We start from the raw sequence: 16,089 nt of genomic DNA, 5'->3' as shown, positions 1-16,089 counted from the left end.
GCTAAGGGGGACGCGATGGCGGCTGGACGCATGTGAGTGTGGCGGTGCCACAAACACACTGGGACCCCCCCGGTCCATCGACCCTAACGGGAAATGTCCGCTCCACCTAGTTCTGCAGCGACTACCGAGCTGGTGTCCGGAACAGCGGCATGGCTGAGGGCCCGGGCGTCGGAGATCTGCCGTCACTATCAGAGTCAGATCGGCGGCCTGATGGAGCAGTAGGCCGCGGAGGTGGAGGCCCTAGTTGCTGTGGCGTGAGTGTATGGAGTGGAGGCCATGATGGAGGAGCTGGAGAATGACCCACGCCCCTGTGTCCCCGAGGGACCGGTCGCTGCGGCTGAGGGACCCGGTCTGCCCCTGGCTCCTGTGTTACCTCCGTCCTACTCACTTGCGTGCTGCACCGCACCTGGCCCATCGGGTGTGCCTCCCTCTGTGACTGCGGCGGGGGCAGAAGATAGCGACTCCGGGCCTGACACTGAGCCTGTGTCAGAAGAAGAGGAGGGGGTCGTCGCCCTGCCTGGCATGGAGGCCACCTATGTTCCCGAACCGGGGGCAACGGGTATCGGGCGGCCCTTCCAAGCCGTGCTTGCTATGCACTGGAGGGGCTGGTGCCCGTGTCCTTCCACCCCGAGCCGGGTGAGGAGGACGAAAATACCCAGTAGGGCAGCGGATGCCCGCTGCACCGTCCCCGTTGGGACCACCATTTTGTTGTTGTTTGAAAAGTTTAAAAGTTGCTGAAAGAATGATAAGAAAATGATGATACCGTGAAAGTTACCTGATTTGCTGTGTTATTTACAACCGGCTGGAGCCGGCACCGTTGTCCCCGTGGGGACCGTTAAAAAGTTTTTGCATGGAGGACTATCCATGGACAAGCCCGTGAACTTGCAGGGCAACCACAAACGTTAAGTGGCTTGTAAATATGTTGTTTACCGTTACCGTTTTCCGCAGTGCCGCCTCCGGAGAGGCAGGTTGGAGAGAGGGCCCTGAGCAGAGCAGGCTAGGGCCCAGCCACCAAAGGAACCGGTGGCTACCCTCTGGAGGGAAGGACAGATCCCGCTCGGGTAACTTGTGCTGGACTGTGGGTCAAGGGGTGCTGCCTGGTTTTAGGGGCAGCATCAGGGCCAGGTTGCTTGGGTGGGAGAGAGCGGAAACCGTAACCGTAAACCGTTTGCAACATTAAAGAGAAATGTGCCTCCCGTCTTGGGAAGAGTTATTATTAAAAATGTACATAATTTACTGTTTATTATGTTATACCTTTTTACATTACAGAAAACAAAAGGAAAATAAAACCGGTGTTGGACGGGCAGCCCGAGGACGGTCTGCGTTTTGCTAAGGGGGAATGTGTCGCCCTGGGCAAGCCAGGGGACACAGGTAACAACACACCCGCACCCCACATTCCCTGCAGGCACACCAGCTAACCCACAAATCCTTGTTGCCTTCCTCCAGAGGCTGATGATTCACACCAGGGGGTGGAGCCAGGCGGTTAGTGTCCGCCCACCAAGGAGTTCACAGCTCTGGAGGCAGTAAGTTCCAGGTTGTTGAGTTTAGGAGGAGGAAGGAGTAGGAGGTGAACAGAGTGTAGCTCAGGAGGGAGCTAGAGTGAAGTGAAACAGCAGTGAAAGTGACAGAAAGCCTGAAGTTGGTCTGTGGCTGTGTGCCCAGACGGAGTCAGCAAGGTCAGCAGACAGTGGTGAAGGTCTGCAGTGGGACTGTCTGGAGGTTGCTGGAAGGACCACGGAGGCTGTGTGTACCCGGGGGTCTGGAGCAGTATACAAAGGGCAGTCAGCACCAAGGCAGGGGCTTTTCGGATCCCGGCAAGGCTTGAAGTCGCTGTAAATTGCTAAATCCGTTAGTGAAGGGGACATAGATCCCCCAACAAGCAAGTCCTGATTGACGGCAAAGGTCCAACCACAACGGGGAAACACCGCCAAGGCACCAGTTTCCCAGGGCCGGCGCCTGCGGGCAAAGTGTGGAGCTCCTCCGGCACAGATTGCAGTCGGGGAGCGGGTAACCGGTGGGAATCCACCGCTACCAAACAGACATTTCAAAGGTGCAGGGAAGAGACCGTCACCGCTAACTGCAGGGAACCGCAGCACCGTGAACCATCCGAGGGACCTGTCCAACCAGCCGTTTGTTTACCGAGAACTGTGTCGTGTTTACTGGCTGAGTGAGTACCTCAGTGCCGCAAGGCACAGCGCTGCCCCTGCGCCCCTGCACCCCACTGGGCCCCGGGATCACCAACCCCTACCCACGGAGGGACAACACAACAACTGGCTGCTCCGCCTCACCATCCCCGGGATCCCCATATAGAGCAGCGGTGGTGTACACTCAATCACCACAACCGTGGGTGGCGTCACGGACAATAAACAATCTCCCCAACCAAAATTCCCTTTTCACTCACGGGCGAGGAGTGCCGCTCGAGAAGCCCCCGGGATCCGGCCCACCGCTCGAGCCACCACTGAGCAGCAGCCGCCGGACCCGAGCAGAAGGGGTGAGCGTAGTGTGCCGACACCCTCCTCCCCGCCCGCGACAGAGGTTTCACTCGCTTGCAGCGGTGCTAGGTAGCTTAGACAACATAGGTGTCCCCGTCTCTTATAAAACTCAGTAGTTTGTTTATTAGACTCAACATAAACTGCTAACAAAATGTAACAAAGCCTCTCCCGGCTTAAAGAAAAATATAACACATCCACATACCGTGGGCTTCCAGTCAAATTAAATGTCCATAGTGGAGTCTCCACACTCTGGCTCCTGCCAGCGAACACCACTCACTGTGGTTGCTTCCTGCAGCCTCCAGCCCTCTCCAGCTAGGCTGCAGTCTTTTCCCCAGTCCTCACCTGGACTGATTTCCAGAAGTCTCTCTCCAGTCTTCACATACACTGAGACCTCCAGCACACAATCTCCATGTGCAGCTCACCCTCAGGCTTCTGTCTGTCTCTAAAACTAAGGGCGGCTTTGCACGTTGCGACATCGCATGTGCGATGTCGGTGGGGTCAAATCAAAAGTGACGCACATCCGGCGTCACTTTCGACATCGTAGTGTGTAAATGCTAGATGATATGATGAACAAGCGTAAAAGCATCGTTATCGTATCATCGGTGCATTCTCCGACTTTTCCATAATTATGCTGCAGCGACAGGTACGATGCTGTTCCTCGTTCCTGCGGCAACACACATCGCTGTGTGTTACGTCGCAGGAGAGAGGAACTCCACCTTACCTGCCGCCGGCTATACGGAAGGAAGGAGGTGGGCGGGATGTTTACATCCTGCTCATCTCCACCCCTCCGCCGCTATTGGCCACCTGCCGTGTGACGTCGCTATGATGCCGCACGACCAGCCCCCTTAGGAAGGAGGCGGGTCGCTGGCCAGAGCGACGGTCGCAGGGCAGGTGAGTGCATGTGAAGCTGCCGTAGTGATAATTTTCGCTACGCCAGCTATCACAAGATTTTGTACCTGCGACGGGGGCGGGGACTATGGCGTGCGACATCGCAGCATCGGCTTGCGATGTCGCAACGTGCAAAGCCCGCCTAAGTCTCTTAAACCCAATCGGACACACCCACAGGTGGAGGTATGTGATTCCCCAGCCCTGTCCATCACACCGGCCATAGTTTAAAGGGAACCTAACCCTTAATTACAACCCAAGTCCTGTGGAACTACAGGTCCCACAGTCACACCTTCAGTTCAATAGGGCAGTGGATCCTTCTCCACTGCGACACACAGCGACCATCCACAACATTGGTGGCGCTACCTCACACTATATATCAGTAAAAAATCCCAGTTTCTTTTCTGCTGGGACAAATTTGACCATCTCCTAGTGTGCCGCCCCTGTGCCAGCAGCCGGGCTGCTGCTCAGAGCCGGATCCACGGTGGCTCGAGGGGTCTCCGGACCCGGGGGTCGCGCGGCCACTCGATGAAGGGGGGGGACTATGTACAAGGGGGAAATATGGAGTTTGTGACGCCACCCATGGTGCATGGTAAGTTAGGGGGGTACCACCGCTGCTGTTGGGGATGCCCGGTAGCGGTAGTATGGCAGCAAGGATGTTTTAACCCCTCTGTGGGTAGGGGTTTTTTGCCCCGGGAGCCCGCTGATGGTGAATTAGGGGTGCCGTTGGAGTAGGAGAAGGGTTTTCTCAGTATACTCACTCAGTCCATAAATAATTATTATTATTATTATTATTTATTTATAGAGCACCATTGATTCCATGGTGCTGTACATGAGAAGAGGGTTACATACAGAATACAATACGTATATAAGTTACAATAGACAGACTAGTACAGAGGGAAGAGGGCCCTGCCCTTGCGGGCTTACATTCTATAATCACACAGACAGCTTGTAAACCAGAGTTCTGAGCACCGCTGTAGCTGGGAGGGAGTACGCTTGGGTCCGTGTCCTTGGTGTTGCAGTTAGTCTGTGACCCTTTTCCTTGGCATCAGTGTTTTCCTCTTTGGACCCTCAAGTCTGAAACTTTTCGGGTCCCGCTCACCTGTGTGGCTAACAGAGTGAGCTTGCTCTCAGGGTTCACGGGTAGGATTTCTTTGGACTGTATTGGGAAAGTCCTATCCCATCAGTGCACTAGTACCCCGATTTTGGAGCGGGTTGGGGATGACACTTGAAGTCTTCACCCCCGTCGGGTAAATTACCAGGACGCATAAAGCTACTTCCCGACCTAGGGCCCACGTACCCCGTCGTGTCCTGGCCCCTGCCCGGTGATAGCTCATGGCTGCTGGTTGCCCTCCTCGGCAGTCCATGCCCCCTGACACTATCCCCTGCGACCGGGGTTCCAGCTCCTACCAGGCCCAGACCAACGTCTGCCACCTAGTACTCAGGCGCCCTGCTCCGTGACCTCTCCTTTCGAGAGTCACTTTCTTCCCCTTCCACTGCTACTAGACTTCTCCTCTCACTTTTTCCCTCTCCCCTACCAACCCCCAATGTGGGCGGCCCTATTCCCTTCAGTCTCCCCAATGGTGTGTCTGGTGGGTACAGTGCAAAGTGTTCCTAGGGTTTTGATTGGCTTACCTGTTGGTAACACCAAAGGACCAGGACCCGTAACCAAGGAGGGTGGATACTGTGCTGAAGGGCAGATTGCACAATACCCTGTGACGACCTGATAGGCCAGGGCGTCACACTAGAATTTCGGGGTTCATCAGGGGATACTAAGAAGACTTGGAAAGTGTCCAATGATTATTTCGGCCATCTTGTTCTACTGCTAATTCATCCTAAAAAATTTATCACCACTCAAAAAAGAGCCAATGTGATCACAATACCAATGTAGTTCGCAGTGAACCAAACAAAACCTATAAAGAACTACAACATCTTGTATGGAATATCTTTATTGAAAAGTATAAAAAAATACAAGATAAAAATATGCACAGCAAGAAGATGACTTGAGGAGGAACAACTTCACATGAGATACAATCTCTCAGTGGCTAGCAGTAGTAAGCAAACATCATTATCAGATGGGATATGAGCAGAATACTTAATATCTGTCAAAATATTGACATCCCAAATGGACTCATAAAGTATCATCTGATAAGCCCTATTTGTTATAAATAATTACATGCCACATATGGGTTTACAAAATATTACTAAAGTTGATCCAAGTGAATGAACACTCTGCAAAGCAGGTGGATGGCAGATAGAAACAGGACAGCATGTCTATAATAATGATAACAGATGTAACACTGCACTGACTGTAAAGAAGCATGAACATCCAAAGATGTAATGTAGGGTATGGAAAAATAATTATAAATGAGAGTCCTGACACACCGCACCACATATAAAAAGTCACATGGAAGTATACAGAACACCCAATGTAATCACATGCTGCATCTTACCACAGAAAACCCTGGACGCTGTGCACACTCCCCTTGTTTATCCTCATGATGACTGGTGTGGGCGTTCCTGGCCAGAGGACACGTGGCGCGCATGTGCCGATGGCTAGCTGGGATTGGTTGTTGGGACTAGATAGGTCCTTTTTATACACAACCAATCCGGTCACATCACCAGGGATTTAAGGTCCTGCAATACTCAGTCTATATCATTTCTCCCGGACGAAGCGGTCAATTAACATCGCGAAACGCGCGTCGGAGGTTTCCTTGGCAGTCAGAGACACACTGGTAGAGATACTGTGTCCATGGGTGAGACTTTATTTTTGTTTGGAGGGCAATTAATGAGTTCACTTTGCCTAATTATGGCTGGGACAAGGAGCAATATAACGGATTAATATGTGCAATAGCTCCCACTTTTGTTCATTGCCCTTTATTTAGTTATTATATTTATATTTTGTACTCTCCCTGTGCCTCCCTTTAATTTATACCTTTGTGTCTGCCTCTTGCGGGATTAGATTGGGAAATGTTTTATCCTTCTCCTCCCCCCCCACAAAAATCCTTTTTGTGAACATCTAGTAGCACCTTGTTTTTAAGGTGTGTTTTTCCTTAATTACTATTTATGTTATGACTATTGATTGATTAATAAAAAATATATTTTTATCTCAGCTTTTTAACCTCCTTTGCTTTTCTTCGTTTTTTATTATATATCTGATTATGGAGTGGCTTTATGATTAATGGGTTACTTGATTTATGAGATGTTGTGCATCAATTTATTTTTGTTGTATTCATAGTATGAAGACTAGAAATAGGCCTGATGCTATCGTATCGGGAGTGCGGTGAAATGAACATCTGTGTATGCTTAGTGGTGCTGACAGGAGCAGTGGACATGTGTCACACTGTTTGCGCTTTCCAACATATCTGTTGTATGTCATCCCTCTGCATTTGTATATTGTATGTGTTGCGTCATTTGACCTCTTTCACCCCTGTGCTCTGTCTCTTCCTTGTTGTGTGCTGTATATTGGTATCTGGTGTTGTGTTTCTTGAGCTGTGTTACTATGTGGTGTCTCCCCTGTGTGCTGTGTGTTTACACTATATGGTCTCTTGTAAGCTGTTGTGACTATAATTGGAGGTGGTACATTGTTTTGTGTAGTTTGATGTGTGTGTGATTGTACGTTCCCAAAGTGGATCAAAAAACACATAGGAAGTGAGAGGATACAATTTATTAACATGTCAAAAATACCATGTCTCGTCAGTGCAACATCGCACAAGGCATGGTGATGTCAGGCAAGGGCGGACATACACGGCCACACTTCCTTACTGCTCCGTGACATCGCAAACACCAACACCTCATTATACCTGGATGTGGTATGAGTAGCACAATGTTAGACTGGGAACAGAATTGTGCTTACTCAGCCCACAATTTGGGTTCCGCCTGCACTGTTGTCCCTGGTTACCATGGCTATGATGTGGGCGCGAACTGCGGCTGCGCAACTGACAGTGCTGCAGTGCATTGTGGGATACAGTTACATCTGCAACTGGCAATTATATATGTAAATTCTTGGGGAGTTGAACTGCCACTTGTTAAACATTGTTAACCTAATGTTGTTAGATACTTGTCTGCAGATCATTGACAGATCATGTCTTATGACCACTACAGACATCAGACCTGTAAGCAGACCTCTCAAAGTTTAGCTAGATCTCCAGTAGTCTCCAGATAAATATCTCCTGTTTATGGCTAGAGTAAAGTTGTCCATGCACCTGGTATAGCTGTTTTTCCTACCACCTTCCCCTTACACATGCATGCTTAATGATGCATGTGTTTTCAATGGCTGGGAGGAAGAAGAACATGTTTGCCAGCGTCTTTTAGTCCTTGCCAACTAAGGTACAACGTACCTGATCCTTCCGTGCTCTGACATCTGATACCAGGGGAAAGTTTAGCCATTTTGATACACATGGTGTTTATTATTGATTGGCCCCACTATGGCGGGCTTTACACGTTGCGACATCGCTAGCATCGGCTAGCGATGCAGAGCGCGATAGTACCCGCCCCCGTCGCACATGCGATATGTGGTGATTGCTGCCATAGCGGACATTATCGCTACGGCAGCTTCACACGCACATACCTGCTCAGCGACGTCGCTGTGACTGCCGAACTATCCCTCCTTCAAGGGGGAGGTGCGTTCGGCGTCACAGTGACGTCGGCCGGCCAATAGAGGCGGAGGTGCGGAGATGAGCGGGACATAACATCCCGCCCACCTTCTCCCTTCCGCATTGCTGTTGGGACGCAGGTAAGGAAATGTTTGTTGCTCCTGCGGGTTTACACACAGCGATGTGTGGAGCTGCAGGAACGACAAACAACATCGCACCTGCGGTCAACCCGACATTATGGAATTGAACGACGCTACACAGATCACTGATTTTCAGCGCTTTTGCAATCGTTTATCGTCGCACCTAGGATTTACATGTTGCGATGTCGCTACTGGCGCCGGATGTGCGTCACTAACGACGTGACCCCGACGATATTTCGGAAGCTATGTTGCAACATGTAAAGCACCCCTAAGATTATCAGGTCCGGCAAACTGTCATCTAAAGGCCAAGTCTCACTAAGCAACATCACTAGCGACATCGCTGCTGAGTCGTGGTTTTCGTGATGCAACAGCAATCTCGCTAGCGATCTCGTTATGTGTGACATCCAGCAACGACCTGGCCCCTGTTGTGAGGTCACCGGTCGTTGCTGAATGTCCTGGACCATTTTCTTCAAAGGCGATATCCTGCTGGGCAGGACACATCGCTATGTTTGACACTGTGTGACAGGGTCGCAATGACAGCAGAGATCGTTATACAGGTCGCTACTGCGACCTGTATCGTTACTGAGTCCGTTGGTAAGGTCTGACTGTGTGACATCTCACCAGCGACCTCCCAGCGACTTACCAGCGATCCTTATCAGGTCGCATCGTTTTCGCTGGTAAGTCGCTAAATGTGACGGGGGCTTAATGTGTATGGACACTATAATGGTAATGTATATTTGTACATGGTATTAAGTGAACAGATATTTTCCTTTTATCTCTTTATTAGGAGGAAAAGGCCATCAAGTCCATAAGTCGTGGCCTAGTGCTCTGACTGAGGGGGATCTGACTGGAAGCAAGGATTCATCAGGTACTAAATATCTGCACATAGTAAAGTAATATCTATAATATGCACATAAAACTGTGTAATGCAATCAAACTCATCCTCCAAATATTCTTTTAAAGTCATGATAAATGTGTGTTTTATTTGTACAGGTTTCCCAGAAAAACTGACCCAACCTCTTTCACCCAGAGGAGATGATGAAAATAAAAGACTGTCTACACTAGAGCAAGGTGGTCAATATCAGTAGCTAAGCACTGAATTATGAGTAAAAAAGATTTCCACCCAAAATGTTACAATGTCCATATTTTATTCAGTCAGAACTTAGGTAAATTTTACTTACAGAGATATTGTTTTTTGTTGGTCCAGCCGTTTTTGCAAAGGTGACAAACTAAAGGGCAGCTATATTGGTTGTCAGTGTCACTTTTCAATTCATAGGTGTTGCCACTGAAAGTAAACAACTTTAAATATGGAGATACTAGGATCAAAGGGAATTAAAAGGACCATAGTCCAAAAGTAAAGGCATCTCCCAATATACTAGAATTTGAAAATAAAAATATGAAACATGGAGATTTCAAGGCCTAGGGTAAGTATATGAAAAAACAGTAATGAGGCCTATTAAAAATGCAGTAAATTTTATTGAAAACAAAAATTAATAAAAAATAGGGTGTAATACAAAATATAATCAAAAAGCACAATGATCTACCAAGATTAAATGTGAGGGTACAAACTATGTACAAAAATCATACCACAAAGAGCACTTGTAAAAAAAAAATTTAAAAAATGATTAATGATAATTCTAAGCAAGAGCAAGACAATATATGTCAAAACAGATATATGGTTAGAGGATAATATCCATGTAGCCAAATTCACACCTAGAATGAATATGTCTGTATTTATAATAGTAATCTGAGAGGGTGTAATGGTCCAATGCGGCCACAAGGTGGAACCCAAGTGACGTGTCAGACAAGTAACGTCCAAGTAAGTGGACAGTAGACCACAAATGTGATACCAGAAAGTTTAAAAATTCTGAAGTCAAATAAAAGACAGTCAGTAGGGATATGAGAGGCAGTCAACAACGGTGTATGTTAGACTGATAAGGTGCTTACCCATTATAAAGTGCAGAGTGCCTGAGTGTTCTGAAAGGCCCCGACGCACATTTCGCTTCAGCTTCCTCCTATTTTTTTTTTTTTAGTGCTCATTGTGTTATGAATTTTTGTACATAGTCTGTACCCTCACATTTGACCTTTGTATAGTATTGTGCTTTTTTATTATACTTTTGTATTACACCATATTTTTTAATCATTTTTGTTTTCAATAAAGTTTATTGCATTGTTAATATGGCTTATTAATCTTTTTTTATACCTTACCCTAGGCCTTGAATTCTCCATGTTTAACATTTTGTTCAGTTGAAAGTAAACAGCTGTTCAGCTGCTTTTTATTGATGCAATTGTGACCCAGTATAAGGTCCCTACATGTAGAGCGACAATTATTCCATTTCCATTCTTACCAACATTTAAATTACAAAACCCAGGAAATTTTAGACAGTTCTCCTATTCTTCATGGAACAGGATTTAAGGAGCAAAAACACCTCAACTTTCTTAATACATTTTCAGAAATCATTTACAAATTTCAAAACATTGATTAAAAACATGCAAATCTTCAAGGCCATCATAACGGCAAAAATTAACAAAATAAAACAAACATTTTTTTTCTTCTTCAGACATTAATGGGCTGCCTTCTGCCTTGGAGGTTCCTCTCTCTAGTGGTCCATTCCGTAATGTTGGTTTATCTCGGGCAGCTCGGACACACAGGCTACGAAAATTACGGACACCAAGCAAATGCCGGGAATGTAACAGCTATGTGTACTTCCAAGGAGCTGAATGCGAGGAGGTAAGAATGGGGATTTGAATAGGAGATAGGACCTTTTTTCTATTTAAATGAGTTGTTCACTTTCAGGAAAATGGTCTCCAAATGATTTAAAATGCCTAAAATAACAAACACAGTAGTGACTCACACACCCTGGGACTAGCGCTGGCTATCCACCACTGCTCTTGTCTCAGTTTTTTGGCTGCTTTGGTGACGTCATGTTGAAGGCTCACATTAACGCTGCAGCCAATTACTGAGCTTAGTGGCTATGCTGAGGTAGATTGCATGAGACACTGAGCTTAGTGATTGGCAGCAACATTGTTATGAGCCTTCAACATGACGTCACTAAAGCAGCCAAAAAACGTAGACCAGAGCAGTGGGTTATAGAAGGCACTGAACCCAGGGAGGGTAAGGCCCTACTATGTTCCTTATTTTAGGCATTTTATAGTGTTTGGGGTCCACTTTCCTGAAAGTCGTCAACTGCTTTTAATAAGCAATTTGCAGTTGGTAAGTGATTAGCATTAAACAGGTTATCCACTGATGTTTTATTTTTCAATGAATCTTGCTATTATGTGCCTCTAATTACATTGTATTTTAATAGCATTTACCTATTATCATCATTTTCCTCTGTGCTAGCTGCAGCTCTGATGCTTGCATAGCTAACTTCTTCTCCACTAACTTCCTGTGCTTTATTACTACAATTTCCATCAGGCATTGCAATGGCCTGTAAGCCGACACCTATCAGACACACTGAAAGCTCCACCTCAATCTCTCCCTCTTCTATCTTCACTCGGCAGCTTCCTATCTCCAGTGACACTGTCCGAGCAACGACTGCTGATATCAGTATCAAGCATCAGCACTGCACACAGCAATCATAGTTAGCTTTTATCTGTGCCCCTTACTGACAAAGTATATACTAAACTGTATATAGTGAAAAAGGTCAGTAAGGGGAACATATAAAATATGTATTGCCTTTGCTATGTGTGCAGTGCTTGGTGCTGTACTGTTTATGCTTGTGATACTGCATTTATGGATGTGTATATATGTATGTGTTACCGGAACTGAAGCAGAAGGTCAGAACTGGACCTGGAGAAGTTAGAAACCTAGAACTGGAAAATCCCTTTGAAGCACCATTCCAAGGATTTTTTTTCAGTGTTGGAGTGTTGCTTCTAATCTAAGGTCCCTGACCGTAGTTATATACTCACCCTCCTGCGTCTTCCCTTGTTATCAGCGCTGCTCCAGTCCCGCGGCGCCATCTTGTGACCGCAGCTTCAGACTGGGTAGAGGTAATGGTCACAAGCACTCAATGCAAATCTATGAAAGCAAGAACGAGGCTCTTATAGACGTGGATTCAAAAATGACCTCAGGCGCATTCCAATAAATACTGAAGAGATCAGGCAGGTGACAAACTGCTGAAGATTGACGGGAGCTGTGCAGAGGATGGCAGATGTTAAGTATAAGGCCAGAGTCACACTTGCAAGTGCTTTGCGTGTAACTCGCGCGAGCCTCGCATCGCATCACCAGGCACGGCCGCACACTCTCCTGACAGGAGCGGGTCAGTTGCATGTATCTCTATGCAGCTCAGACGCTCCTGTCTGGAGAGTGTTCGGCCGTGCCGGGTGATGCGATGCGAGGCTCGCGCGAGTTACACGCAAAGCACTTGCAAGTGTGACTCTGGCCTAAGACTAAATGCAGGGAACTTAGTTTAGTAGCACCACTCCAGTGGTATATTAAAAAAAAAACACAGCAGTGGAGCTTTATAAAATTATATTTCATTCACTGTTCAGCCACTTGCAGCCCTATGTTCTCTGCAAGTCCTGTGACATAAAGCGTTGTCCGAAATCAGAGCCATTGTGAATACCCATTACTGGCCGCTAAATATTGAATTCAGTTGTATATTGCACCTCTGATAATGTGTTTACATCCGTACATCTACAATTCAAATAACAGCTACTGGGTATGGGGGCTGGACCCCTCCAGTCTCATATTGATGATCTATTATGTGGATAAGGTTATTATTATCAGACCCTTATAAAAAGGTATTTCCAAGTTTGGAAGTTATTCCCTAATAATGGAAAAAGGGATAATTTACTGATTGCTGTGGGGATGATCCCAAGAACTGGACCTCAGAAGATTTTGTGTGAGTTAAGAGGTGGTCGTTCATGCGCACTGCCCCCCTCCCCATTAATTCTAACAGGAACCCCTCAGATCAGCTGAAAGCAGCACTCCACTATATTCTATGCTCCCACAGGCATAAATGGAGGGGCAGTGCGCAAAATCAACCACTGCTCCATTCACACAGGATCTTCAGAGGCCCGGTTCTCAAGATCAAACTCCCAGTAATTGGTAAAGTATCCACTATCTCATTGGTAGGGAATACCGTCTAAACTTGAGAAAGCCACTTTAAGATAATTGCACTATAGCTTTGCATGTCTGTTATTTCTATACCTGCACTAGTCAGATGTAGCAGAGCTGAACTTATAAAATGTCAGATGCAGAAAAAAAAAATACTTTCTACATGTAGCAGAGTTGATTTACTCATTGCAGAAGACGTAAATTTGGCAAATTCAACTCTGCAGCATTTCTATTGTCTATAGAACTGGTTTTGTTGTTGATGTCAGTGGCAAGATGTCAGCTTCCTCCCCGTCCCCTCATCCTATAAACACTGATCTCTATCTCTCACATCTCAGTATCACTGTCTTATAATAGTAATAATTATAATTTTTATTATAGTCTTCTACTCCTAATCTCTTCTCCATCACTGTCTTAACTCTTCGTGATGTGCAGTACTCACATAGATCAGGACTATGAGGGCCTGTGTCAGGACAGACACTGGAGACAGGACACAGTGTGGGCTGGGAAGGGGAATGTGCCGTGTCACCCACTGTGATAGTGGAAATCACAACGGCCTCACTTCCTCCATCCTCAGTGAGTGTCTCCCTCCTCACTCAGATAACAGTACTCTTTAGCTCTTTCATCAGTAAGAGGAGGCAGAGACGCTGTCACACTGTGACTGCAGGTGTCACGCAGGTTGTTAGAGGACTTCCGGCGAGTGGCACAGCACAGAGAGATAACCAAGGAAGCAATACAAAGTAAGACCCTGGGGCTAGTGAGAGGGGGGGGGGGCAGGGTCACCTCCTAACACTCACCTGAGGCTGATCCCTGCACTCCCTAATGTCCCTAGATGGGTCCTTATCCCCCCACCCATGCGTCATCATGTGCCTAGGCCCTCGCTGACCCTGAACTCACGCTGCCCAGTATGAAGGCCAGCGAGATGCTAATCTCACCATTGCCATAAAGCTGGTGTCACACACAGCGACAACGACAACGACGTCGCTGCTACGTCACCATTTTCTGTGACGTTGCAGCGACGTCCCGTCGCTGTCGCTGTGTGTGACATCCAGCAACGACCTGGCCCCTGCTGTGAGGTCGCCAGTCGTTGCTGAATGTCCAGCTTCATTTTTTGGTCGTCACTCTCCCGCTGTGACACACACATCGCTGTGTGTGACAGCGAGAGAGCGACGAAATGAAGCGAGCAGGAGCCGGCACTGGCAGCTGCGGTAAGCTGTAACCAGCGTAAACATCGGGTAACCAAGGGAAGACCTTTCCCTGGTTACCCGATGTTTACGCTGGTTACCAGCCTCCGCTCTTGCTGCCAGCGCCGGCTCTCTGCTCTGTGCACATGTGGCTGCAGTATGCATCGGGTAATTAACCCGATGTATACTGTAGCAAGGAGAGCAAGGAGCCAGCGCTAAGCAGTGCGCGCGGCTCCCTGCTCTCTGAACTGTGACATGTAGCTGCAGCACACATCGGGTTAATTAACCCGATGTGTACTGTAGGAGAGCAAGGAGCCAGCGCTAAGCGCGGCTCCCTGCTCTCTGCACATGTTGCAGCACAGCGACGTTATGATCGCTGCTTCTGCTGTGTTTGACAGCTAAGCAGCGATCATAACAGCGACTTATAAGGTCGCTGTTACGTCACCGAAAATGGTGACGTAACAGCGACGTCGTTGTCGCTGTCGTTTAGTGTGAACCCAGCTTAAGACAACACAAGGGAGTTAAGGCAAACAGGAGGAGAAAGACACAACAAATAAAACCTCACAACTTCTCCGGCTGGAAACTTCTCAGCTGAAACAGAAACAAACACCTAAGCTCTTCCAGAGACAAGCTCCTACAGTGTGGATAGTATAGTATGAACTATAGCCGACAAAGGTAGCAGTGAGGAGTGGATATTTACAGCAGAAGGGAGAGTCTGCAGCTGAAATTACAACTACTTGTTAAATCACAGTCGTATAAAAAGTAAATTTAACCCCTTCAGCACCGTAAGTAATTAAATAAGCTCCAACTTACAGTAAACGACGAACGGGTACTAGAGAGGATTTGCTATCAATTATACTCTGTGACATTCTGATGCCAGATCACATCAGGCCATGACATACTCATGACAGACGTTTACTGAACATCTCCCCTGCGATGCTGAAGGACACCCACAGTGTAGTCACGGTCACGTGGCTGCAGTCAGAGGGAGTCTTGGTAACATCATGTCAACATCCAATACCCGGAACAAGGCTGGACTTGACGTGATGTCCCAGGAAGGGAGAGTAATCTCAGCCCTAGCATCAGATGACCGGAAGACCTTTAGTAATTAAAGGTAATTGTGAAAGTTCCCATCTCAAGCAGACAAATATCATGGGGCACAGCTAAGGTAGTGGACAACTCCTTTAAGCCATTGTGATGTTTCTGTAGAGTAAAAAACAACAGCAAGGTGAATACCGTAGTAGATTTTGGTGTGGAAAGGTGGGATAAATGGTATGCTGACATGGAGAGCATACATATTCATGCCGTCTGAGTTCAAATCCGCCCCAGTGGTCAATTTTCGATGAAGTTTTTCATCTCTGCATGTGAATGATATTTCATGAAATTTTATTCAGAACATTTCTAAATTATAAGAATTTTTAATGTGTTTTAAGACCAAGTGGAAAAGGCACAAATGATAATTGTCTTTTTTAATTGCAAACACCCAGTATTCTCTTGCTTTCCGTACATTTCCATACCTTTCTCTTTATTTTGCCCAGTGTTCCCTGGCATGCCACAAAAAATGTTTGGAAACGCTGGCAATACAGTGTGGTCACAAGAAATTGCAAGGTCGATTACTCTTGTTTGGCAGGAACTTCTCAGAGGCAGCAAGGAGATCTCCAGATCATGTGCCTTTTCTCATTTGCAAGTGTATATCGGAGATTGAAGTACGAGCATTAACCATGAAGGTGACGA

General features: G+C 47.0%; 1 protein-coding gene across 3 annotated transcripts in view; it reads left to right on the top strand.

Moving 5' to 3' along the window:
- The window catches only part of ARHGAP45 (Rho GTPase activating protein 45), a 235,205-nt gene that overhangs the window by 190,901 nt on the left and 28,215 nt on the right, over positions 1–16,089 (top strand). For 2 of the 3 annotated variants that reach the window (XM_075314588.1, XM_075314569.1), the window contains exons 15-18: positions 8,900–8,980; positions 9,106–9,186; positions 10,674–10,843; positions 15,894–16,082. In XM_075314588.1, the coding sequence (XP_075170703.1) occupies positions 8,900–8,980; positions 9,106–9,186; positions 10,674–10,843; positions 15,894–16,082 (521 nt within the window). The remainder of the gene's footprint in view (positions 1–8,899; positions 8,981–9,105; positions 9,187–10,673; positions 10,844–15,893; positions 16,083–16,089) is intronic. The other variant, XM_075314578.1, reaches the window with a different exon arrangement.

The sequence above is a fragment of the Anomaloglossus baeobatrachus genome, chromosome 1 (genome assembly GCF_048569485.1).
Source record: "Anomaloglossus baeobatrachus isolate aAnoBae1 chromosome 1, aAnoBae1.hap1, whole genome shotgun sequence".
Classification (NCBI taxonomy): Eukaryota; Metazoa; Chordata; class Amphibia; order Anura; family Aromobatidae; genus Anomaloglossus; species Anomaloglossus baeobatrachus.
The sequence above is the reverse complement of the archived record's forward strand: the minus strand, read 5'-3'. Positions and strand labels throughout refer to the sequence as shown.